Raw genomic sequence first — 23,608 nt, forward strand, 5'->3', positions numbered from 1 at the left:
AGTATTTTTGGAATCGATGAGGTTGTCTGTAATCCACTTTTTTGAAATCCAGTGTCATGATTTTTTAAAGCTCTGGTTCAATTATTAAGTCGTCTTATGATGTCCTCGGATTTATGGAGAATTTTCATGGAGATGTATGGTAATTATCTCATTAAAACCATTATTTTCACAGCCACAAAAAAGACAATTAAGTGTATAATGAAATTTAATCATTTTAGAAAATTGATTTGGTTAAATTTATGCCCGAAAATTGAGCGCGGATTATTGGAGAATTTACGGTTTATTAATGCGCCATATTCTCTTCCATAGGCTGTTCAATGCACCACAAAAACGTCGGCATTGTGAAATTTTACGACGTGAATACTCATCTCTTGGTACACATACGCCAGTTAAAGATCTTAACAACTCCAGCTCAATTGCCGAGGGACCGAAAAAAAAAATGGACGAAAACCATTCTATTATCCCCTGTACATGGACAGTGCACGTACACACAGGCAATTTTATCTTGGTTATTCGTATTTTGTATATATATAATTTTTTTTTCTTTACTGTGTTTGAATGCTGGGTATGATAAAGCCAAGTGTCGGCATCGGCTTCTCTTTGTGAAAATATTTTCGGCCTAACAGTGGAATCCCAGTGTCAACACGGGTGTGTCACTGTTCTGCGTCTTTAGGTAAATCATAAATCTTTGCGAATGATTTAATGTTTAGTAGTCGAAAATACATTGAGAATAATGATTATCTGATTCTCTGGAATACGTGATTAATGTAAAAATTATCAATTTCATTATCAAATTAATCTGATAATTCTTGTTCCGCGATTGAGGGATAAAATTTTTTTTGGAGATATAACCGACGGTGAGGAAAATTAGGGAAAATCAAGAAATAAAAATCTTTGAGAAACGTCAGAGCCATTTTCTCTGATTTTTCATTCTTCGCCTGTCCGTAATGTTGGAGTAATTACCAGCCATTACCACCGACCTTCCGATTATTTTTTTCAAGATTTTTCATTGTGCGTACAATAGGCTTTTGTCTCCGTGGTCAGGCCCCCGTCGCATGGAACTGTTAATTATTTTTATTCATCCAACTTATCACGCATTATCTCGAGTCCCCGATTCCCGGAAAATCTTCAAGTACTAGAGAGGCTAATTGTACGCATTCGTTACCGAGAAATAGTTAATACGCAAATTGAACCTTATTTTTCAATGACTAGAGTAAATGGACGACGTGCACTCAATTAACTGTTATTTTTATTCATAAAAATAGCAATTTCATGGAGAAGAAGAAGCAAAAAATTATTAGATATTTCATTTTGATATTTCTGCGATTTTTTTAAAGAAAAAAAATGTGAAATTTTTTTTTTGTCATTTTGAATTCTTGAATGAACCGTGAACGCCCCTCTGATGAATGACGTGTTGGGTCTCGCGCCTCTTGAAAGACAAGTCCGCTCTATTTTACTCGCCCTAGAGCAACAAACCACTTCATGAATGAGTGCTGACTGGCGAGGGACTTCCCTTCGTCTCGCAGCTACTTAAAAATCACAATAATTTCCTGCCGAAAAATTTTTCCCAAACGGAATCTCAAAATAAACTACGAAAATTTACTCGAGAAACTGCGCAGAATGACGTCCTTCGCTTTACTATTTTCTACAAAAAAAAAACAAATTTAGTTTAGTTGCAAAAAGTTATGAACTTTAACCTCTCTTGAGGCCCGAAGAGCGAAATTCTTAATACAATAGTCAGAAATAAAAGGCCCAGAACGCGGGGCAAGACCCCCACCCCCACACCGGCGTGTGGTCGCAATAAACTTTACGTTCCGCGATCTCTTCGTGTTGCGGGCGGAGCATAACGTTGCCGCACATACGGCCCTAAAGGTGCGGCATTTCGTCCCCCAAAAAAAGAAAATTAAGAAAAAGAATATCGTTCATATCGTGTACCACTCCCTTCAGTCTTCACTCTATATTGCCATTATATTCGAAACACACTTCGGGCCCTCTCATGAGCCCCAAATAGTACTCAAGTCCCAGCAAAAATCATAAACTCATAAAAAGGCGGGAATTAAAAATTTATTCGCGAATTAAATTCGTGAAAACGAGTCACAAACTTTTTTATTTCGTACAAAACTCGTTACGAGATAAAGCACTCAATAAACATTTTATAAAGTCATAAAAAAATTTTCGGTTGAGTTACAACGAAAGTTGTGAACTCAGGAGTTTCAAAAAAATCGAAAAACCTATTTTTTGGATCCATATCAATAAATCAATACGCAAAATTGGGCCCAGAATGTTCGGATTGGACCTTTTTTAACTCTAAAAAAATGCCTCAAATTTTCGTGTCATCTCCACTTGAAAAATAATTTCGCAATAATCCCTCTTCGTTTCGTGGCCATCGCAGGAGATAAACCAACGACAACGACACCGAGGAGGCGGTGGGTGGTGAAGGGGTGGGGGTGGTAGGGAGGTAAAAGAGAGGAAACGTAACGTCATGTCTTTGATGTTCGCCGCCCCACACGATGGGACAGATATTATCATCGTCTCGGGAGTCCCCCGTGTGTCCCCAGGGGACCCGCCTACCTCGACAGGCCCATCTGCATGATGCAAAAATATTCCCCAGCACTTTTTATCCCATCGATGGACCCGCACTTCCTGTACACTCATTGTAAATAAAACCTGACGGCTTATTTAACCCGGAAAAAAATACCTGCTATTTAATTTTCTTTTATTTTGAAAAAAAAAAAAAAATCCTCGTCAAAGACTGGAAGTGCCTAAATCTCTCAACGACCCGCTAATTCCTCTTTTAATCACCTCTCGTTATCGCCTCTTAACCGGAAAAAAAAACCTGAGAAAACAGAAATACGAGAAGAGAATTCCTCACCAGTGACAATATTTAATCACCTTCGAAGCAGAAATTGTAGAAATGACTGATATCCAGTGTCTCATTATTTGCCATTGTAATATTCGTCGAAAACCGTTCGTCGTTCGTAACTATTTACCCATTCATCCCGTTTCCGCTCGATTTCCGTTTCCTGGCCCCAGTTTACCACACATAACCTCCATCACTTTTCGTCATCCCAGCAAACATGGCGGCATCTCTCTGATCGACCGAGTGCTCACCGTGTGGAATGTGTCACCCACAATCTCAAACAGAGATAAAATACAAAGCCAACCCTCGTCATTCGATTTCATCTGGTTTTCACGTAACTTTTCTTATCCAACACGAGACATCTTATTGTTCCTCATTAACCGAAAGAGGTTATGTATCCAAAGCCAACCATTGACAACACATTTACTTGATATAATGTCGGCATGTGTGCCTTTGTGTACCCAATCATTGGCCTGACAATGGCGCGATGACACGCAGTACAAATGTTTTACGAATATATGACGCGAACAACAAAAAGAAAAAACCCGCCTCCAAAGAGTTAATAAACCATGAATTATTTTGAAAACACCATTTGCATACCAGTCTCGCGGGTGCTCTCCCTCCTTCTCCCCCCCAAAGAAAATTCAACAAAAGGACTCACCAAAAAAAAAAAAAAAGTCGAGAACTTGAAAATAAAAATAAACCTAACCTCTTCCGAAGAATCAAACTGACTTTCTCACGCGGAATAAATTGGCTGATCGGATTGCCAGTGCCCTCGTCTCGTGGGGGAGAGGGGGAGGGGGGGCAGTGGAAAGGGCGGTAAAGGGGAGGGATGATGCACGGAGGGAAACCACATTTTTATCCCACACCGAATATAACCTAAGAGCCACCAGAGCCACGGATGAACCCCCAAGTGAGGTTATGTTGAATAAAGACAAAAGAGAGATTACGAGTGAGAGAGATTTTGAATAAGAGAAGAGGGCACCCAACGAGAGTAAATCCGTGACGAAAAATCCCTGGTCCCACATATATAAAACATTCAAGGGTATGCAATGGGGGGAGGGAGGGGGGAGGGCACCCAATGGCAGAAGCTGCCTGAGGCAATACCATTATTCCCATACGACCAGAGAGGAAGGTTCATTACCGGGATGATACTTGGTCACGTCTGCAAGACGCGGGGGTGGATATACGATAATCCATGGGTAAGTTGTTCACAGTAAAGAATTCTTGGGTTAAGATCGGATGGGATCATAAAGCAAATGGCGGCGCAAGGTGGCTGATATATTATCGTACGTGGTATTTTCTAGGGGTTTTTCTGTTACTCTGGGGTTGTAATGAATACATCCTCACGATTATCCCAATTTTTTATGCTGGGCTACCCTTCCAGAGGGATTGAGACCATCGGGGTGAACCTAACATCTTAACCCCCCAAAACGTGAATCCATTTTCTTTTGTTAGTTGCCGGAGGGCACTGGGGGCGAGTGCCGATTCTCTAAATTTTTTTTCATCAATTTGCATGACCATGTCAATAGACAAAAATCGATGGGAACAAGTGGACAGTTCGATCAAAAGGTTCAGCTAATGTCTGAATAGTCAGATAATTTTTTTTAATTCGTTATCTTCTTTAATATTAATTTTATCAACGGAAAAAATTAGGATGTGATCATTCGGGCTGACCCGAAGATCAAAGTCTCCAGTACCACCTGGAATATGCTTCCTCACTTGGGATGTTCAGGTCTAAATCAACGACATTCAGCTCCCCACCACCTGGATTACTCAGGAATGATCCATCAGCCAATCGTCACAGAGTTTGTGATCTGAGTGGGCGTGGCCTACGCCTCCGCTCTTCAGCATTATCACTGCCTCTCGTTTCTTCATATCTCTCTCTTGCCTCTCTCCCCATCCCCCCCTCATCATCCTCCTCTCCCCCCTCCCGCCAGTTCATTCTTGGTAAAACCCCCTTTTGGATTCACGTCTGGTCCATGATGCTGCTGAAGAAACCACCGACAGAAGGTGGGAGAGACGATGGTAACCTCAAAGTGTGTGTGCGCGCGAGCCGACACTCTGTCGCAAAATTACGAATAAGTGGGAGGGCAGGGGGGAGGGGGCGCTCAAGAGAGTGGGAGAGCCAACGGCTACAGCAGGCGGGGGAGGAAGGGGCCCGCGCAGCGGGGTCCATCGGGGAGAGGGGGCCTACAAGGGGGGCGCTTGGACGTGGACTACTGTGCATTTCCCACGTGCCCTGGGAACCCTTGCGGCAAACTCCAACTGTTGGAGCACGGCCCCCGCACAAACACGTATTTCTCTTTTCAAGTCCCCCATGCAGGCCCAGAGAGACGAAACGAATACCTTTCTCTTTTTCCATCTCCTGTATTTTCAGTTATATACTAATATGCATGAGCCACCTCGAGAATTTATTTTTCATCTTTCTACCCTTTCACTTAATTTTAACCTGCGTTAATAAATTATCCACGAGTGCTACAATTGCATCGACGATGTAACGATAATTTTAGGGATAATATTGGGAGAAGGCCTATTGGGTGGAGATTTTATTAGAAAACAAATGATTCGTTGATTCTGAAAGGAGATATAACAAGTACCCAAAGGCTACCAATGACCAGCTACCGCCCCTCAGCAGGGGGTAGTAGAACCCCACGGTGATACCGAGTCTACTCATTTTGAGTATCGAAGGGCAGCATGTAGGAGGCCAGCTCCCTCGTAAGAAATTGTACAATCCGTAGTGAGGGAAAAAGGAAAAATATGTTGTAAAAAATGATATGCGAAAGGGGGATGCTCTGAGGCACCAGCGAAGAAGGCGGATCCCCCATACGCAGGGGCCTCATGTGGTGGGGGATGGAGGATTGGGCCCCATTTGAAATGCCGAAGGGGTGGAGGGGGTAGGGAAGCTATTGCGCATGGGTATTGTGGCACATGCGGGAGCCAAACGAAGGAGCCGGCCAACTCCAAAGGATTTGTGAGTAAGCTCGATTGCTATTCGAGGACCCCGAAGAAATGAATAAAGAAAAAAAAAAGAGTAGCAAGAAGAGGGGAATCCCCAACTACTGACCCATCATTCGCACCAGCGTGGAAATTCAGAGGTAAGTTTGTCTCACTTTTTTTTAAGTGGCGGGTGGGGATGAGGGGGAGGGGGCCTTACCCTCACGGCTCCGGGTGAGACAGATCAAGGGAAGGAGTCGCTCGAGTTCGGTAGGGAGGTACCCCCTTTAGGATAATCTCCCTCTCCCCCGCAAATACTGCCCTTCCCTCTCCACTGACAATTTTTCGCCTCCTTCTCTCCCTCTGTTACCTTCTGCATTTTTCCTTCTTCTTCTTCTTCTTTTTTTCTCTTCTTCCAAGCTCGAAGACACATTTCCCTCTCCCTCCTTGCCCCCACAAATGTTTTATACCTCTCTCAGTTTAGTTTTTAGCCTGGCTATAGTGGCGTTACACACCGCGGGAACGGTCTACTGTCTTCGGGTGTCTACTATATTCGGGCTACCAAGTACCAAGAAGCGTTGGAAGCCCCCAGAGGAGCAGCAACCAGCCAACCGGACCCGCCAGAACCGTCCGAAGGTTCAGTCTACTCCGTGCGCCCAAACGGTCCAGACCTGTTCAAGAATCACTTTCCAGTATTTCACTGATTACGTTTTTTTTAATAAATATCCAAATATTGAGTTCAACTGTTTGTCAACTGCATCACATTGTCGTGATTAATACCGGTTTCATGAGTCGTTATATCTTGTGAAATCAGCGATCATCAGGATTTTGGAATTAACCAGGATCACCAGGATATTCGAGGGTCTCTGCCTGTTGACTTTCACCCATCATCAGCGGTGAGTACCTCTGCATTTTAATCATTCTTCGTCACTCATTCGGGAGCCGAGTGATTGACGGCCCTTCAAATTGTGTTGTGATAATCCTGACGGTTGTCATAAACCCCTCATCATCCCCGTCCCTCCCATCATTTGGGGGACCTCCAGTGATCCGTGAAAAACAAATTCGTTGTGGTGAATTAGCCACCAGTTCGATCATCATCTCCTCCAATTTTCCAATTCCACCGGAACAATTAATCATCCCTATTTTCTACCCGGAAAATCATTCAATCAGGGAGACAAGGATTATCATTATCGTTAGCCACTGTTTGCCCTCGAATCACCAGTTCTCATCCTCCATTATCAAAGCCAAAGGGCCCGCTGAATCCTTCCACCGCATTGGTGGCCCTTTTTCTTCGTTTTCGGCATCAACAATCGTCTCGCTCTTTCTCTCATCCACTCTCGTGACTCGCGTGTGTAACAGAAGGGAAAGGGGGAGGAGGAGGGGATGGGGTGGGGGGGTTGTGGGGAGGGTGTGGTCCCCCCGGCGATGGTAAACCCAGTGCCGTGGTTGGTGATACATCTGTCTCTCTTATCCTCGCACAGTAGCCGCCTAAAAAAGGAAAACCGGTAGCTGGGGTTTTAGCGTTAGGGCGGTTACACAGTAGCTGGGGCGCTTTGGTTGGCTATCCACCACGCGTCGTCTCCCCTTTTTCTTCAGGCTTTATCCAGTCAGACGAGTTGAAATAAACTCTGCATGTCATCAACCATCATCATTCGATTCCTGGCATTTTTCACTCACAAAATTGTCCTGTGCTGATGTCAGTGATAGTTTGATTGAGCTGAATGATTTATACCAGTGCGGTGGATACATTGATGGACAATGGTGATCATCTGGACATCTCCAAGCCCATCAACGTATTGATGAGCTGATTGGTAGTGGGGCGGTGGATGCTGACTGCTGGAGGGAGATGCCAGATGAAGAGAGAAAGCAATCTCCAGTAGCGTGCGTAACACCAGTTGTCCAATTAGAGACCAACGCCGTTAGGCCTTTTGCTAACCAACTGGGGCTACGCCCCGGCACGCTTATTACTCATTCGGACACGCCACTTTATTCGAGTGTGCGGAGTTTATATGCCCGCCGGTAGCTTTCTAAAAAAGAAGAGTACAATGGAGAATTTAGGGTGGGAGAGGGAGATCTCCTTTGAACATGCTCTTCGTACCTTCTTCTCGCATCACCGCTGATACCTTTCTGATCTCGTGGGGTTGGCGATTTGTCGGATGTCTGTGGGTGAAATGGGCCATTTGGATTCATTTTTTTTTTCCACCGCTCCTCCGATGGGTTTCGCATTTTTAAGAGGAGCTAATGGAAACGCCTACGTGTACTTCGGAGAGTTCCTTGAATATTTTTCTTATTCTTTTTTTTTTAATGACCCCGTGGGCTTCGACCCGAAGATTTCCTCATTCAGTTTTTTTTTATGGGCAGTTCTTAATATTCAGGGGCAATTAAGTCTCGTGATAGTTTGATTTGAGCTTGGGTAGGTGAGATGAAATTGTCAACAGTCAAAATTCCAAGCTACCCAAATCTGATAGGGATACTACTGATGCTGGTTTAACCAAACGACTGATCTTTTTCTTATCTACCACAGCCGTCGGAATTCCCCAACGACGCGGAATGACTCGATTCTCTATAGAGATTTTATACATTCTTTTTAGGTTTTTTTTACGGGATTGGAATTGGGGAATTTCAATCTAATCGCTATGGAATCACTGTTATGTGGCTACCACTAGTTTTTTATTGAAGATGAAATTGACGGAATTCCTACACGATCTCCAGACACTTATGAATGTGAGGGGCGGGGAAATAATTCCTGAGGCGTATTTTCTAGCGTAAAGTTCAGAAATTTGCTGGGTGGTGTTGGTGGTGGTATGTGCATATTTTTATACGGACATTTGAACATTCGCCGGAAGCAAATCGTTGCAAGGAGCGGGTTCTCTATGTCAGTTATGATTTGTAACGAAGAGAAAGTCTGATAAAATGCACTAATGACTGATAAATAATTTTTTGTGAAAATGTGATCAGCGACCAACAATTTATCTACTCTCACCTGAAATATCAGTAGCGGCGGTGAAATCTTTCGAGTCCACTTTTCATTATACAAAATTACGCCGCAGCTGTTGACGTCGGTCACCAGGTTGTCCGGGAATAATCTGCTGTAAAAATGTCATTGGATTAGAATTCTTGTATTACACGGACTTCTGATGGAATTCCACTCGAATCAGTTTTTATTGGCTATCTCACGACCGAAGCGAACAGTTTTCTCTTAAAATCCTCGAGGATCCCCCCGAGTCGTCGGAGGACCTCAGAAATCACTTGGAAATCCTACTAACGAAACAATTAGCGAGTAAAATCAATAATTCCCCTGAAAGATCACCGTCAGGTTCACCCACCCATGAATAATTCACACTTTAAGACTGCAACTTGTCTGATTACCTATTCACATCTTCCTCAGGTAGCCAATTGTGGATACAGCACCGCATCCTTGACTCCACCTGACCTAGAACAAGGAGTTGAATATAAAAATTAAAAAAACAAGTAAAAATCAAAAGTTAATTACTCACTCGATCCAGTGAATAATAATTGCACACCGCAAGGATTGCTGAGGTGCGAGGAAGAGGCAAATATTTGGTCGCTGGTAGACACTGCGATCCGTTGAAAAGTCAGTCTTCGGGAGGGAAAAAAAAACTTGAGGAAAAAAAGAATCGTTGAAGGAGGTGGGATAGGTACCCACTTGGCAATAGACGGAAAAGGAGAGAGGAGGACGAGAAGGAGAGAGAGAGAGAGAGAGTGAGTGAGAGAGGCGTATAGTCAAGTCTGTTGAGGTCTCGTGAACGAGGGAGCGGTGGGAATTTATAAGGATGTTCGCGATAATGCCGATGGAGACAGAGGGGCACGGCAGGGAGTTCGGCCGCCGGCAGAAGATGCGCGCCAAGTGCACAGTCGAGTTCGTCTGCAAGTACTGCCAGCGGCGTTTTACCAAGCCCTATAACCTCATGATACATGAGCGCAGTCACAAGGACGACGTGACCTTCACCTGTGAGGTCTGCGGAAAGTCCTTCAAACGACAGGACAATCTCAAACAGCACAGGTAAATTTATTTTTAACGATAAAAAAAATTTTTTTGTTGGTTGTCATGAGTACTTTCTCTGTTGGTATGGATTGTGATGGTTCGCGATACTGATTGTGACGAACGGGGGGGAGTTTATTACAGTGGGACATGTGCTATCCGACGGCGAGTGATTGATGACAGTTTCAGGGGTTTTTTTATTTCTGTGGTGAAGTAGTTTTTCAATGGGAAAAACTGGGTTTAATTCACCGGTGGAGGTTTTTAAATCGACTTTGATCGAGTGCTAAGTGACATGATATTGTTTAATACCGTGGGAAATATGGAATTTCGGACAATTGTCAACAGGTGAGAATGGAGAGAAGATCGATGGGGTTTTTTAGATTTTTTAGTATTTATTTTTTATTTTTTTGGGTGAAAAAACCGGTCCGATGACTCGAGGTTTTTTCGACTTTTATGCGACGAAAAAAAATTGCAAATCGCGATAGTCAAGTTTCCGAGTGAAAAACGACGGGTTAGCGCGGACAATTTTATTCTTATTCGTTTTGGATTTTGTTATTTTGGAGATTTTAGATGGAATTGTGTAGTTATTATTCGACCTGTCCGCACCTACGTATATTCACCTCCGTTCACCGTCGGACAATGAGCAATCCTCCAAAGGAGCTATAAATCTGTTTTTCTACATATTCATTGGATTTTTATTCCTGGATTATTCGTTCGGGGCTTAATGCGAAGCTGTCATCACGAAATATCAATTCTGAGATCTCAATGAATGCTAAAAAAATCTGGTACATCACTATACCTAATATGAGAATGATTAATCGCACGGAGTGAAATTTTATAGAAAAATTCTATCGCTGCCTGGACATTTTATTGAGTGACACGTGAATTTTTCTTATTCTTAAATGAAATTTCATCATAAATCCCGACAAATTCCACCTCGACAGCACTAGAATTTTTCTACAGAATTACCGTGTAGTGGATATTGCACATGCACGAAGGCACTCATCAAAATGCACAATTAATTGTTCAATTAAGGATATCCAAGCGCCTCGGAAATTCTTTTTCGAGTTAAATTCTCTTCTCCATTTCTTTACCAACATCAGAGCCTTCTTTTAAGCCCCATAGAACTCCATGTTAATAGATATTTTGCAATGATGTTATCATTTACCTCTTATTATTTTATTATTTTCAATGGGCCAGTAAAAAATACTTGGATATCCTTAAATGTAAAAATAATGGAATGAAGAATCGTGGAAATAATTCCAATGTCTTGTGGAATGAATTTGGCATGAATTAATCAATGTACTTTCTTGGACATGAACTCGTAATAATTTTCAAAATTCAATACTTTAAAACCCAATATTTTTCCACGCAGAATTAAAAATTTTGCTGGGTCACGGTCGAAGGTTCTCATTTCTCTTGAGTATCTCATGGGGGTTGGGTGGGTGGGTGAAGGAGGGGGGTGGCGCGTATAGAATAACCATAAACAATAAATCACGTTGCTAACGTGGCTGCAAATGTATACGTGAGACAAGAGAAGAGACCTTTCAAATAAAGAATAATGTTGTAAAAAATTTTTAAAAAAGTGAGAGGGAGGTGGGAGGGCGGGAGGGGAGGGGATGGTAAATAAATCATCGATTTACGGCGGGTATACTAATGGATATCTTGTATGTAACGGCGGTGGTCTTGTTTTCTGTTCTGTTGTAGATGTGGGTGGCGGTGAGCGGGAGCTCTGAAACCCCCTGCACCTTCCACACAACAACAAAAACAAATTATCGAAAAACGGCGAACAAAAAAAAAAAATAGTAACACGAGTACACGAATCCTCCCCCTGTTCCCAACTCTGAAGATGATTTTTTGAAATAATTTAAATCACCCGCTTCTTGATCACCGGGCTACCCAATTGTTAGATTCACACGATATGACTCCAGCATGCCTTCTCTTCTCACTCTCCTAACAAACTATAAAAAAAATCTACTAATTAAAAAAATTTATTATTGAATGAATTATCCATGCGCTAAAAAGGCAGTTCCTCATTCCCAATATTTCGGTCAATCTCTGTTCCAGGAGCATACACTCTGTTCCTTACAAGGGTTCCAACGGCTACTCGAATGGCTATTCGAATGGCTACTCTAGGTATTAGAAGCCATGTCCAGCCGACCCCCCCGCCCTTACTCCCCACCCCAATCTCCCCCGTAGATGATTTTTTTTTAATTCCATTATTTTTTTTTTCATGAAACTATCTGTAGAATTCTATCTGCCAGTAAATGTAAACAAGATTTCTTAACCCATTTCCCCTTTTTAACCCTCAACCCTACGAAATTCGAGAGGAGAAATTAACAAAAGTAAAGATGCTAAGATACACCGGATGTCACCGAGCTATCGCCATTTTGGGATTTAAGTCCCGAATAATACGGACATGGATGGAAAATCTTGAGCTATCGTTGAAACATCTGTAAGACAGTGGCGCGTGGATAAAAATAAAGCAATATTTATTTTTGGGCCTTATTACACCGTGAGGGGGCCCAATGTGGTGAATTCCTTCGGGCAGATGTCCGTAAATTGGACTACGTAATAACCGGCCCCATCGTCCGACTGGATGGAGAAACCTGGCTACCGAAGTGTAGCAATGAACGGCTACTGTGAAGCACGCCCAGGCCCCAGGCGACATTTGGGCCTCATCTTCGGCCAGCTGTAATGCCGGTGCTTCCACCAGTGATACTGATATTATAGCGGTATATAATTGACAAAATTTATTCCACCATTATCATCATTCAATTTTGAATTGTTTTACTTCTGAAATGGGCTTCACCTGATAACACAATTGGGCCTTACGTTAAAATTCAGTGTTTTCTGATAAGATAGCGTGCGCAACTGTACATTGATACCCGACTACTTGTTCAGTGCTTGAAATGATGAAATTACGAGCATTTTAACTTTGTGATACTGTCAGAACTTATCAGTGAATTGTTAAGTCCCAAAATTAAATGGGACTCATTTTCGGCCAATCTGTATTTGTCCGTAATTAGTGAAGCAATGGTGAGCAATCAGAAATTGGGTTTAAAATTCAGTGAGGACGTTTGGGCCTTATCACAAAAAAAAATCAATTTTTTTTCAATGTAATGTTCACGTCAAAACGCAGACTCTTCCATAATTTTCTGGTTGACTTGGCTTGATCAGATCAAGAGAAGCATCAACAACATGGTGGTCTGAGGGGTTCCGTACGGTCCAGTTTCCACTGGGTAAACAGCAAGTCTCCGCTTGTCACTTTGTATTTCAACCGCGACAATTATCACATCTGCCAATCTAAATCAATCGCATGGAAATGGCCACAAATGATTAATTGAATTTTAATTCGCGCGTTTGCTCCAGTCAATCGATGTCTGTCGATACCAATTCCCTTTACGTCATCGGTTTGGGACTTGTTACATAAAAAAAAAACTTAACATTCGGAGAATTTTGCCATGATTTTGACCTCGAATCACCTTCAATTTAGGTTTTATTAATTAATTTACACGCCTTATTTATTTATTTCTTATTTTTCAATCAATATAAATATTCTTCGGTTGATTAAAATGAACAAAGGAGTCATTCGAGGTCCAGATCAGCGGTGTAATTAATTTTGAAAGAATATTATTCATGAGAATAAACCGGTGAATCTAGGCCTCTCCTCTCATTTCATTATTCACGATTCTTATTAGCTATGACATGTGAAATAATATAAACATTGTGTCGACGGTTGTGGCGACTCGAGGGTCTATCGAGATATAGCTTTCCAGCCTGATTCAACGATAAATTAAAAATGTCCCTCAATAGAAAAAAAAAATTGGAGCAGCGACAAAAATTATAGCAGAGAAAAAAAAAATTCTAACTTGAAAAAAAAAATGAAATGAGACTGCAGTCGCGCTTTGTAAATAGCTTTACTGTGTTTTTAATATTATTATATTATATAAATAATACGATCAATCATATATTATTTTATATAAATATTATCAAAATAGTTGGATAGTCATTTTTTTCTGGCGCTGAAAAAAAAAATGTGAACATATTCTCCTGTCAGTGAAATCATGTCTCGAGAGTATGCAATATTTAAAAAAAAATTGATTTTATATTATATTAATTCTCTTGTCCATGCTCTAGTATTATTTCCGCCCCATTGTACCTAGTACTAGGAGTGATAATAATTTTATTAATTATAACAATTTGTAAATCTAAAAAATTTTGACATTTGTTTTCTTTCACTGAGAACCCTTCCCACAGTTTTCCCTATGAGTAATGAACCCTTACATTTGCATAATCTAGTGAGTGAAGCTATTGGATGCAGTGAATACTTCCAGTTCTGCGCAATGAACAAATAAAAAGCGATAATTATTACCCACGAGGATAATCCTCCTGGGAGTCACCACTCGGGGCCCATCAGGGAGAGTGAAAGAAGTCATTACGCAGTTCAATTGAATCATTACAAACAAGTGAACGAAGAACCGTCATTAAAAGAATTTTTGCAAAGTGTAAATCCATCCAAAGCGATGGAAAAAAAAACAATTCAATCGGTCGGGGGGAAAAAATATGCCGTTGCATTACCATGAATTCTCTTATCTGATATCCACGTGGGTGGCATTTTATTCAACACTGGAAGCCACGATTTTCCCATAAAATCATTATTATTTACAATCCTGCACGTTTGGAAATTAACGTCAAGAAGGCGGTAAATTGGTGTCAAACGGAGGAGTGAATTAAAAAGAAATAAAGTGTCCGGTTGAAAGAGGAAAAATCAAACATTCATTCGTTGAAAAAGAAAAAAAAATAATAAACAACGTAATAGATACAAATGTTGAATCTCACGATTCTCAAATGGTGGGTATTAAGAAGCAAGGTAATAATTTTTAACGTGAACTGATACAAGTTGGCAGCCAGTTGCATATTCCCCCTTATAAAAGAAGTCATACCGTTAAAATCCATTGATGCACACTAATGGATTAGACGTGATGTATATCCATGAATTTTTCAACAACGTATCACCTTTATGAAAAGCGACTATTACTAATAGTTGAAATAGAAACTCGTGCGGTTATCTTGCATTGAGATTAGTTTTTTTTTTATTTCATTTATTTTCAACAGAATCCTGAGGTAGCGGGCAGGAGCTTCCCATGGAGCTCTCACCTCCGCAGGCGTATGGTGAACTTCGCCCAGTGCAACGAGTATCTTCATATACTAGACATGAGGTGGTTTTAATACCTCAAGGCTTGATAGGTTTTGGGGTCGTGGGTTCGTGGTAAAATAATCCTGGCAATGGCGATACTAATTGAACATCAATGGCTAGTCATTTAAGTCATTGACAGGTTGGGGGGGGGGGGGAAGGCTAGTTGAATGTGCGGAAGTTTAATGACGAGGTGAGTGACGCGTCACTTTGAAGGTGATCATCCTGTAACGATTTCAGGAGATTAATTTTAATGGGGGTCATCTGGTGGAGGAGATCTAATAAAAGGAGCTGAAATTGGAAAGTACTGCGGAGAGGTCGTATAACATATCTTAGGAACGGCACCGGAGAATGGAATTCCGGGAACCGCTCGTTCTGCGGGAGTTCAATGGAATTCCTATTTTTACTGAATCAATATCGATACCTAATCACCCGACATGTGTTTCAAATTTTCACTCGGCGCATTACATTTTCCCTGTAGACATAATCTGACCTGAAAGATTGACAGCTGGTGCCTCAGCTATGACAGGATTTTTTTTTGAATGAGTAGTTTGGCAGAAAAAAGGGACGTCAACTGTTCCCATGGGACGAGTGATAATTAACGAATGGAGGAAGATGGAATTGAGAAAAATTCCAACTTGGCGTCTTTTTGGAGACGACTTTCACTTCATCCCCATCACCACCATCAGAAGGAACTCTCCAAATATCAAGTGATCCGTCAAACCTCGTAATCTCCACATGATATTTCCCTCCAACCTCAATAATCATAACGAAATGAAAAAAATCCTGCAAGGCATTAGGGAACAAGGAAAAGGTGGGATTGAAAAGGTGTCTAAAAGGTTACTACCGCAGCAGCCAAGTACAGGCGGCCTCCATGGTGATCATCATTTGAAATCTGAAATCCCATTTTGCACGAGAGACGCCTTGGGCTACCACGAGGTGTATTTTACGTCTAAAAAAATCCCATCCAGCACAGACCACCTAAAGAGCCCAGATCTTCCGCTCTCTGTACACTCAATTCAATCCTTCCCCCGGCCCTTCCAAAAGTCAATAAACGATATTAAATGGCCTGTCACCCTCTTCCCCAAACCATAAACTGGAAGCTACGCTAGTTAAATCGCGAGTAACCGATATAAAACAACACAACACGAGGTAGAAAAATAAACTAGCTTTTGTGGGAGCGCCTTTCACCTAATTGTTGGCACAATATGTGAATACGGAGGCGCTACGGTTCCCATCAACTTCTGGACGTTATACATGTTAAAGTAGGCAATGGAGGGAATAACTTTAGACTCGTAGAAACAACAAATGTCCTGGAGGGCTTCCAGAATACGCCGAACCGATGAATTAATGTTTCGTTTGTTTTTAGTAACATCATTGCAGTTCTAAGAATTCTGATAATCATGCAGTGGCTGAACTTACCCCAGGGGAACACCAAACCAACGAGAGTCCCAACCGAGTCCTACAGCTTCTTCTTCTCCTTCTTCATATATTTTTTTTTATATCCCTTTGGCAGTTTCTTCAAATGGTCATTTCAGTTCCTCCTGTTTCTTAAAAAACCTCAAAATTTGCATAATACAATATTCAATATATCGCTGCCTGTTTTATCTTTTATTTACATTTCGGTATCTCCTTTCCTTTACCTTCCTTTTCTCCAGTATTTTATATCTTTTTCATTCCACCCATACTTCGTATATCTGTACCCGTTCGTGTCCTGTGGGTGATTTGCTTCAATCTATAAATTACAAGGCAACGGTGACCGCCTCCTCCTTCTAACCCTCTCTCACCCTTCACCCCTCCACCCTCGTTGTATTGCTCTTTTATATATTTTTTCATCTCCATTTAACCTCAGTCTACCATTTTCTGACTCATCCACAAGCCACTGGCCACTTTGATAATAACAATTATTTATGCCGGTAGACCATCGACGATGACATTTAAGGCTCCACCAAGGCGGACAATGCTGACTTCTTTCACAAATGGTTACTCGATTCTTTTTATGAAAAATATTTCTTTTTCACCGAGATCAACGGAAGAAACTTCCCATGTTATATTACCAAGCACTGTAACAACAATTTGTCTGGATAAATTTGTAGCACCGTAAAACGTCGCTGGAGACCCGGCGAGTTTCCACCCCCAAGAACTTCCTCTACTTTTTGCAAATCAAAATTCGGAAAATCCCCAGCTATCTCAAATATCCGAGTGTTCAGTCAAAATTACGAAAAAGTTACCCATTTTTTCCTGAAAGTTCACCGAACAAGTGCATAGTTGTTGCGTAATTTTAACCGAATATTATTTCGACTGGAAAATTACGGAACACACACTTAATATTTAAATTATTTTTTTCTCCCTATCGATAATCGAATAGTTAACGATTACAAATCGCCTCCATCAGTAACAACGGATAATCGAAACAATCATTCATCTCATTAACATTTGCACCAGCATCACCGATAGATCATTCCCATGCGAGATTCAATGATCCAGACCATATCAGAATGAAGTACTAAAAAGGTCATTCAAGTAACAAACGACCAGGCCTAACCCTGCACTCACGACCTTTGCCGTGAGTCCGGGCCAGTGCTTGGGCCCACGGCCGTGGCACACTTACGTGATCGTGCTACCGCTAGGAGGTTCTTTTGCCTGTATTATACCTTTGTACGAGTGTATTCCGCTACCCGGCATTAGTGAGAAAGAGACAGGTTGAAAATTTTACCTTTAAGCCGTGTTGTACACCAACACGCTTATGCAAATCTGATTAGTATTACTCCCCACTCCCTCACACCCCCCGCAACCCTCACCACCCAACAGTTAATTTTTTGCCGCCTGGTTATTCATGACCAGAGGCAATCAGAGGTGCATAATCCATCTCTCTTTCTCTTATTTTCTCTTTCTCGGTATTTGATTCACATGCGCCATATATATTCAACTTCACCTAACGGCCCGAGATCAACTGGCTTCTGCGATTATTTTATTGCCTTACTGCATTTGCTCATACGACATTTTATTTTTCAATGTTGAAAAAGAAAAAAAAGCATTTTAATCGTTTTCACATTTGCAATGACACGAGCGAAATGATTTGCGTGTTGGGTTTATTCATTTTGTACGGAGGTGTTGCAGCAATTATGCCACTGAACAGGAATACCTGTTCGTCTTTTTGTTTTTTTTTTTATATTTATTGTTAGTTATGCAGCTGCATCTTTGTTATGCCGTATGTTGTCCTTCTCGTCGAGATGAGCGTGGGATTTTGAGGTGGATCAGGGACAACAAAATAAGCATGAGAAATTCATGGTATTTCTGACATGATTGTAGGTATATTGGGACCACCCTCTGGGGCTTCCGGTGTTCAGTTATGGCACGAGGATGACTAACTGTTAATATTACCGAGTGAGACCAGAATAAGGTGGGCATCGCGTGTTCGCGTGTCCCTAATAGTAAACTTGGCTTATTGGTTGGAGGATGAAATATCATATCGGTAGCGACTAAATCAGTGGCTAAACTTATTGATAAGTGGTTTACCAGAATGCGTAGCACGGGATTGCCGGAGGTGGTGGAGGTTTTTAAGTTTCTGGAAAGTTGGTTGGAAATGATCATAGAGTCATTTGGGGAGAGGTCAGGGGGTCAGGTGGGAATTTCTTTGAATTGATGCTTGCGGACCCTCGAGGGTTGTTCCGTAGTTCGGCGAGACAAAGATCTTCGGCCGAACTCCAAATTTCGTGTTTCGAAGGAATCACTTTGAGGAATTTTTCGAGCTTTTCCATATTTGCAATCCAGTTGCATTCCCTCAAACATTTGGCCAAAAATATTTTTCGCTACAAAGTTCCAAACATTCGCCATTGAATGACGATCACAATTTTGGCCATGAGTTAAGGTCAAAAGCTATTGAGCCACTGTCGAAAATGCCATTGGAATATCGGATGGTTGTCATTCTCGAAGCCGATCAAAGGAACACTCTATCAAAAAAACATGTATTCGCATCACGAATCTCTCACAAAGAACCAAATCCAATGGACAATGATGAATGATGCCTTTAAGCGTCTAGGCTCATTTCAATTGTGTTGTTTATTCGAATACTAACTGCAGATATTCTGCAGCAGGATAAAAATAAAAACAAACACGTTTGCGAATTCTTAAACAATGACCCAAAGAACAGCACACCAACCTGAGGATTCCGAAAAAAGAACGAGACATCATTTGACGTTCATAAATACCAAAAACGATCGTGTTCCTTTATGTTCACTCGGCAGGAACACGATGACGGCATTTTCCACGATATACTCCAGATCCCCATGATGATGTGAAACCTCAGCTACATTAGCACGTGGGTGTTGAGGAGGTACCCACGAATGGAGGCACAACTATTTATCAGATCTCCCTCATCACTTCTCTCGTCATCAGAGAATGTGGGTGTGTGTAATACCACCAGTGGAAAAAAGCAAATGACTGGTGGGGTGTTGAGGTAAGAAAAAAAAGGTTAAAACGAAATACTCGCTTGTTAGGAAGCACCTACTCGGCAAAAAGACCTCCAACAAGTTGCCCAGGTGTCGAGGAGGCGTTACCTAAGTCGTCAGGTGTCACTCTCTCTGTCCAACTTGTGTCGTCAGTCACTCTGATTCGTTGCTTGAATGATGTGACATCAGTTGTATCTCGAGAAAGGTCATCTCTAACATAATCAAGGGACATAATGATACAAAATACTCCATCTGTCACGATAAGAGCAACAAAAGAAATTCTTTTTTCTTTAAAATACGATGATATCTAACCTGGTGAAATACCATTTTTGTCTGTGACTCAGAGGTATTTCTCGGGTCAATGGTATTGAATCGAGAATGACTGTTCCTGTTTCAAGAGGATATTTGGGCTGTTCATTGAAGGGACCCCGTGGATATGGGGTTATGTATTATATAAAAAAAAATATGCAGTCTTACCCATTATCCCATGCTAATTCCTACGGGGCCCTGTCATTGCCTCGGGGGCCCCGTCGGCTTGACAAGTAACACCTCTTCTTCCACCACAATGCGTAGGAGTGTCTCTTTTCGAATCTGATTCTTTTCTTCTCTTTTCAGTTCCTTTCGTTGAATTTCTTTTTCCATTTTTTTTATTGGGCATCAAACCAGCAGCTCGAAATCGTCTCGTCATGCTCCCTTCATTTTCTCTCCCTGGAACATAAAACAGTCATTTGTTAGAGGTTCTCGTCAGCCGGCTTGCGACGCGGGGTGTCCCAACAAAAAAATTCTCGGTTATCTGTGTTTATCAGGTTTTCGGAGTTGTGATTGGATTGGTTGATTGAGAGGTGATTGTATACCTTCGTCTCTGCAAAATTATGAATTTTTAACTGCTGGAGAATATCAACAATTTATGGTTATCTCGGTTCTCTTGCTATTCTCCGTTTAGATTATGTCTTCCCCGGGGTAGAAGAGAAAAAAGACCGAGTGGCATGTGACTACTTTGTTAACCAAAATAAGGTAAGGATTATGTTTTCTGTATGCTGGTCCCTGTTGTCTTAACACGAACCGAACTGAGAATTTATGTGGCACTCGGGAGCACGCACCAACTTGCTTTTGAATGCTGCATGAGGTGGACGTGTTTCAGTTGTATATTTTCATCATAATTTGCGACAATGATGTCAGGATGACCAACGTTAATGGACATAATATTTTGGTGATAATGGGGGTCAATATTAGCCAATCGTTCTATCCCATTGAACACTTGCTTACGCCTCATTACTGTCTAGTCATTTTCTAGTAATAAACGAATGATTGAAAAATTTTGGGAAAACTTGGAGTTGAAAAGGACTTTGAACGAGTGGAAAATTATTCTGCTGGTGAAAAAAGGCCGTAGTGCTGGCATATTCTCAAGCCACAGGGTCCGGGTGTGCGATTTCTCAAATCGATAAGTCTAATCGAGAATTTCCCAAGATCATGAAAATTATTATGGGAATAAATGATTTTATTACTTTTTATCTAGAGAAGACAATTCTGATGCATCGCGAAGGATTCGTGCCGGATGTTAAATGCGGAATGTATTCACACGGGTAAGGGATAATGTCACTGGTCTCTCTCAGCCCGTAGAATCGCCCATCCTCCTGGCTATATCGTAAATCAAATGGGAGACGATATATACCGGAGCTCGAAGGAAGGAATCATACGTAGAAAAACAGTAAAATAAAATAATTCTGGTATGTGTCATGGTTGTCGTGTACTTACACGCTAAAATTAATCACATTATTCTTACACCTGAAAAAAAAAAGTAATAAATGAGTGAAAAATTATGGATGGAGAGGGAGAGAGAAAAATTTTAAACGAGATTAATTACGTTAATGCAGTAGTAGTGAAGATGAAGAAGCGGAAGCCACCAACCGGTCACCACCTTCTCTTGAAGAGCCAACCACACACGTGTCCACATACTGGTATCCTGACATGAGAGATTATAATATTAACTGCTGAGAATTATCGCTGGGAATTCACTGGTAAGTCATTATAATTTTTAACTGAGATGGTAATTTATCAATTTTATTATTTCTAATTTTGTATCAAATTGTCGTCAATTGCTTGGATCACTAATTTTTGTCTGGATAAATAATTAGTGGGGATGGGGTAGTCGTGTACTGGGGGAAATATATACACAACCGATGTAATTCCTTCATTAAAAAATATTAAAGGGCTAAATCGATGAAACTGTGATATTTTTTCTTTCTTAATTGCAAACCCTTCATTTTGTGACCGATTGGCCATTTGTAAAATCGATAATTACCTGACCTGTGATGTCCACTTCATCAACATTCTCCTGACTGTTGATATCTCCAATGAACCAAAGGCTGGTGGTGCTTCCTCCACGTTCCCCAGGTCCAATTCTGCCACCCCACATGCGAAGAGCCCTCCGGTGGTCGCTGCGTGCGCTCTTGGAAAAGCTCTCTCAAAATATCAGAGTAAAATATTCATTATGGCACCCAATGGAGAGACAATTTGACCAAACGGCCAGTTGTTGGTCCACAGTCCGGGCGAACTGAACGACCAACATTGCAGCCAAGTTCTCCTCTTCCTCCATCGCGTTGAAATATCCTCAATGAATTCATCCTCACCTCTCTTTGTCACCCAGCCTCATACCCCAAGGTCACACACTGCCAGCCAAAAGTGGTGTCTGATTTATACGAAATTACGTTAACCGTTTCCACGAGTTGTCTTCGTTCCTCCATTTACACTCGACGAAAACTGAACGTAGCGTTACCTAATTGAGAAACGCAATGGCCGGTGAGTTATCGCTCTTTGGAGGTGACTTGCCGGCTTGTGGATATGTCTCCTTATTTTATTTCATATACATATATGTATATATATATACACATTTCGTTTTTGAAACCGTCTCCAGCCACGAATATAGTTTTACGACTGAGTTGAGACGAAATGCGAGAAAAAGAGAGATGTCGGTATAGTTTAACCGGGTATGAAAGAAAAAGATGGCGATTTGAATATGTGGGGTTGTGGCGTGTTGGTCACCAAAGATTTTTTTTTTCGCTCTCTCTTTCCACCAACTATATGTCCTCTATACTGTTTCCTCCGCCTTTGCGCGACCACACGCGTCGACAAGTAGATAAACTGATTGAAATACGGCTGGCTTTCTCTCTATCCGAGTATAAACTGTTTCTCCGGGTTTTTTTTTTCGGTTTTGTTTGTGTGCGTTTGGGTGTCAACCCCCGACGGCTGATGCCCCTGACATGCCCGGAAGTTGTATCTCAGTGAGATTTGCTGTTCGTCGAATTAAGGATGTCCAGGTAACTGTTGATTCAACTACTCAACTTTTTTCAATTATTCGACAATGGAATCGTGTGAGAATAAATGTATATTATTTTTGCGGAATTGCGAGGGGTTTTTTCACACGAAAAAATTTTTTGGGAAGATGTGGACGTGTAGGGGGCGAAACGAGGGACGAAGATTTGTTTTATCATGGAAATTACCCTTCGAAGTGTCATTTTTCTAACGAAACTTGACAGGAAAAGAGACTGATTGTCATTTCATCCCATATCTCTCCCCCTGAGAGGTCTGATTTTTATCCAAAATTTGATTCCATGGACTTCCGGAAGATTTTCTTCGCATGAACAAATTATGACGTCCTGGGGAGGAAAATAGTCATCATCTAGCAGACGGAATTTGTGAATTTATCGTGGCATTTAATCAGAACCACCACAGGCTGCATCGGATAATGAAATCCTTCACTTGATATTTGCCAACAGTGTCGTTGGTATCTCTATCGTGTGTTGTGATGATGGTAAATACCCTGTGACCACTCACAGAACGACGGATAAGTATTATTTCATGAATAAAATTTTTTGTTCTCACGTGGCTATTGATAAACGAAGAATCTCAATGGTTGTACAATAGCCCCGGTTGTTGTGAATGGGTTAAGGATTATATCGGGAATCCTTCCGCACTCTCTCTCTCGTCTGAAACTGGTCAGTTTGTCTGAGCCACGTCAGCGTTCCATAATTTAATGGTCATGACGATTTGCGAGAGAGTACGGCCATTTGACTTTAATTTATGTCTTTTTAAGAGACTAAAAACATTTTTTCCCCACCGAGCGTCACTTTACGGATTCAATTTTCAGTTCATTTCGAACA

At 41.4% G+C, this 23,608-nt stretch overlaps 2 protein-coding genes across 4 annotated transcripts; one reads left to right on the top strand and one right to left on the bottom strand.

Moving 5' to 3' along the window:
- The first annotated feature begins 6,303 nt into the window (after positions 1–6,303).
- On the top strand, positions 6,304–14,200 carry LOC135166635 (protein drumstick). 2 transcript variants are annotated; one of them, XM_064129090.1, is made up of 3 exons: positions 6,304–6,693; positions 9,186–9,821; positions 11,868–14,198. In XM_064129090.1, the coding sequence occupies exons 2-3, from the start codon at positions 9,592–9,594 to the stop codon at positions 11,941–11,943; spliced, it is 306 nt and encodes a 101-aa protein (XP_063985160.1). In that variant the 5' UTR covers positions 6,304–6,693; positions 9,186–9,591; the 3' UTR covers positions 11,944–14,198. The 2 variants fall into 2 exon arrangements, with proteins under 2 accessions (XP_063985160.1, XP_063985161.1); XM_064129091.1 differs by having other exon boundaries at positions 6,312–6,693; positions 11,508–14,200.
- On the bottom strand, positions 7,845–21,771 carry LOC135166630 (uncharacterized). 2 transcript variants are annotated; one of them, XM_064129084.1, is made up of 9 exons: positions 21,751–21,771; positions 21,313–21,411; positions 21,204–21,233; positions 19,926–20,156; positions 19,761–19,836; positions 19,508–19,660; positions 9,295–9,398; positions 9,167–9,230; positions 7,845–8,886 (listed from the first exon to the last, which is right to left on the bottom strand). In XM_064129084.1, exons 4-9 carry the CDS (start codon positions 19,927–19,929, stop codon positions 8,514–8,516), a joined length of 774 nt encoding a protein of 257 aa, XP_063985154.1. In that variant the 5' UTR covers positions 19,930–20,156; positions 21,204–21,233; positions 21,313–21,411; positions 21,751–21,771; the 3' UTR covers positions 7,845–8,513. The 2 variants fall into 2 exon arrangements, with proteins under 2 accessions (XP_063985154.1, XP_063985155.1); XM_064129085.1 differs by lacking the exons at positions 21,204–21,233; positions 21,313–21,411; positions 21,751–21,771 and adding an exon at positions 20,954–21,169.
- Between the last annotated feature and the right edge of the window lie 1,837 nt (positions 21,772–23,608).

The sequence above is a fragment of the Diachasmimorpha longicaudata genome, chromosome 10 (assembly GCF_034640455.1).
Source record: "Diachasmimorpha longicaudata isolate KC_UGA_2023 chromosome 10, iyDiaLong2, whole genome shotgun sequence".
Lineage (NCBI taxonomy): Eukaryota > Metazoa > Arthropoda > Insecta > Hymenoptera > Braconidae > Diachasmimorpha > Diachasmimorpha longicaudata.

Excerpts from the sequence above, each read along its gene's own strand:
- LOC135166635 (XM_064129090.1), top strand. The coding sequence starts at position 9,592 with ATGTTCGCGATAATGCCGATGGAGACAGAGGGGCACGGCAGGGAGTTC. Across the intron at positions 9,822-11,867 it reads GACAATCTCAAACAGCACAG|GAGCATACACTCTGTTCCTT; the intron begins GTAAATTTATTT and ends TCTCTGTTCCAG.
- LOC135166630 (XM_064129084.1), bottom strand. Across the intron at positions 9,231-9,294 it reads ATTATTATTCACTGGATCGA|GTCAGGTGGAGTCAAGGATG; the intron begins GTGAGTAATTAA and ends TCCTTGTTCTAG. Across the intron at positions 8,887-9,166 it reads CCTGAGGAAGATGTGAATAG|CAGATTATTCCCGGACAACC; the intron begins GTAATCAGACAA and ends ACATTTTTACAG.